Below are 2,621 nucleotides of genomic sequence, written 5' to 3'. Positions count from 1 at the left end.
GGCAGGGGACATTTAAAGCCTGCTCCCACCACAGTCTAGAAGCTGTAAGTGCTTTCGAACAGACAAGATGATCATGTGGAACGTTAGGTGGGACATAACTAAAAGGGAAGACCACGAGAGGGTGCTGGGCTGGAGGTGATCAGGTGCCCAACACACGACGGTACAAACAAGAGCTAGCTAGAGACGGCTCGAGCCAGGAGCGAGTCACTGAACTGAAGCCTTGGGGAAGCCTCCCAGACAAGTGGCACTCAGTCTGTGAGGGGCTGGTCTCCCTTATAGATGAGGAACCTGAGGTCCATAAAGGCTCAATGAGTTGCTGAATCACATGACCTGACAGCAGAGGTCATGGCCCCCTAGCTCTGGCCAAGCCCCTTGAATACTTCCTGTTGGTCCCACCCCTAACCCACAGGTGCCCTCTCAATTCAGGCAGCCTACCAGCGCACCCATGAGACGCACCTGCTCCCGGGACTCGCATACTGACTGCCACCTGGAGCACTGATGGGCACCCAACCACCAGTGTGTCTGTCTGGAAGATCAAAGGCACCCGGCCGGAAGCTCTGCCCGGCTCAGCAGAGCCCAGCTGGGAGGAGGCGGGGTGGCTCCGTTGCCTGCCAGGTCCCTCCAATCTGCCTGAGACTCTCACCCCTCCGTTAGGTTGGATTAGAGGTGGAGCCTGTCTCCAGCCTGAATCCCATTAGCAGCTTTAATGACCAGACAACCTGGTCTCTGGGCATGCGTGGTGGCAGGGGGCAGACTGCCCAAAAGGGCAGCACCGGCGGAGAGACTCCAACATCCTGAAGAAAGTGGGGTGAGCGTGGGTATTAGTGAGCCCTGCAGCTCAGCCTGACTCGGGGCTCAAAACTTCTAAGGGTTGGACCAGGACGGGCCTTGAAGGGGAGAGCGGCTGAGCGAGTTACCCACACACTGTGAAACACTGTCAGTGGCAGAGAGGCCGTTTGTCCCCGACAGCGCTGAGGAGAGCAGGAAGTGATGACAGCACAGGGGTTTAGGTTACACCGACCTCGACCTCGTATGGGCTGTCAGTGGCGACCAGAGGCGTCTAGTTCTGTCTCCACCATTGGCTTGACATGTGTCACTGGGGGGTCACTCATCTCTCACTTTACAGAGAAACACTTCGCGCCTGCCTACTTGCATTTTAGGATTGTTATCGGTCCTGGCCATTTGTTTCACTAGAGATCACCCAGTTCCAAAGCTGGTGACGGAAGACGACACCGAGGCTGAGGAAGGTGCCTGACCTGAGGTGACAGGGTGATTCACGGTCCGGCCGCAGACTCAGGTCTCCTGACTCCTCGCCTGGTGCTGACACTGTGTCCCTGAGTGTGTGCTCTCTGGCAAGTAATTCGGTGAATATCTACCAAGCTAAGCGCGCACACCCTCTGACCTGGCGGCGCCCCCTCTAGGAACAGCCTTCCTTATGCTCACTGGTACAAACGTTCAAAGGTGTATATCTACCGTAACACAATCTAACAGCAAGGAAACAAACAAAACCCCTAAATGTCCATTAGGAGAGGAATGGTGATCTGAACTGATTGCTCCGCACTCTGGAACACCGCGCAAACGCACGCACTCCACGCACAGAGGAAAAAGCCGTGATTCCTTTTGTCAAAGACGGACGCTCACATGGGCGGGTACGGGAACTTGATGGCGTTTACCTCTTGCAATCGGGAGAAACTTTTTCTTTTTAACCCAGATATAGGAGTATAAAAACGAATCCCTATTTTCATGTCTCTTGGCCTCTGGGAAGAGGCTGGTGAGGTGGCCTTACGGTCCTGTCTCTAGCTTCCTGCATCCCCAAATTGGGGCTGGGGTCTGCGGCATTAGGCAGAGCGTCCCCATTAACAGAGCTGCCCTGCCGTTTCTCCAGGTGCACCCCGACATCGGCATCTCTTCCAAGGCCATGAGCATCATGAACTCCTTTGTGAATGATGTGTTTGAGCGGCTGGCCAGCGAGGCCGCCCGGCTGGCCCAGTACTCCGGCCGAACCACACTGACGTCCCGCGAAGTCCAGACGGCTGTGCGTCTGCTGCTGCCTGGGGAGCTGGCCAAGCACGCCGTGTCTGAGGGCACCAAGGCCGTCACCAAGTACACCAGCTCCAAGTGACCCGGGGGCCTGACTTAAAAATAAAGGGTGACCTGTTCCTGCACACTGGTGATTTGAAAAATGGATGTGTGGAGGTGAGGTGTGATTTGGGGCAAGGGTATCATCACTCTATGGCCACCAAGGTGGAATAATGATTCATATGTTGAAAAAACTGCTTTCCAGGTATACCCCATCAGTGACACATGATAAACGGTTGAACAGGCAGTGAGCTGAGGTAGGATCCGGAGCTGGATTAGCATCCTGGATATGCTGCCAGCTCTTTCCATCACGCTTTCTTTGGGCCTGAAATTCCTCGTGTTTGTTACTCTTTGTGATGCCATTTCTGGCAAACTGTCATTTCTGTCCTGTGCTGGGCATGGGGGCTACGCAGATCCATTCTTCAAGATACACAAACAGGAAATCCCAAACCAGCTTCCCAAGAGCCTGCCAGGATCTGTAAGATGTTTTTTCTTTTCCTCTAACGTCTTCCCCTTCATTTCAGAACAAATTGGTGGGAATG

General features: G+C 54.4%; 1 protein-coding gene across 1 annotated transcript in view; it reads left to right on the top strand.

Moving 5' to 3' along the window:
• Nucleotides 1–2,578, top strand: part of LOC105303775 — a 6,269-nt gene extending 3,691 nt beyond the window's left edge. The window contains exon 4 of the mRNA XM_011377578.2: nt 1,718–2,578. Coding sequence (XP_011375880.1) covers nt 1,718–2,122 — 405 coding nt within the window. The 3' untranslated portion in view covers nt 2,123–2,578. The remainder of the gene's footprint in view (nt 1–1,717) is intronic.
• The last annotated feature ends 43 nt before the right edge of the window (nt 2,579–2,621 follow it).

The sequence above is a fragment of the Pteropus vampyrus genome, unplaced genomic scaffold (assembly GCF_000151845.1).
Source record: "Pteropus vampyrus isolate Shadow unplaced genomic scaffold, Pvam_2.0 Scaffold316, whole genome shotgun sequence".
Classification (NCBI taxonomy): Eukaryota; Metazoa; Chordata; class Mammalia; order Chiroptera; family Pteropodidae; genus Pteropus; species Pteropus vampyrus.
The sequence above is the reverse complement of the archived record's forward strand: the minus strand, read 5'-3'. Positions and strand labels throughout refer to the sequence as shown.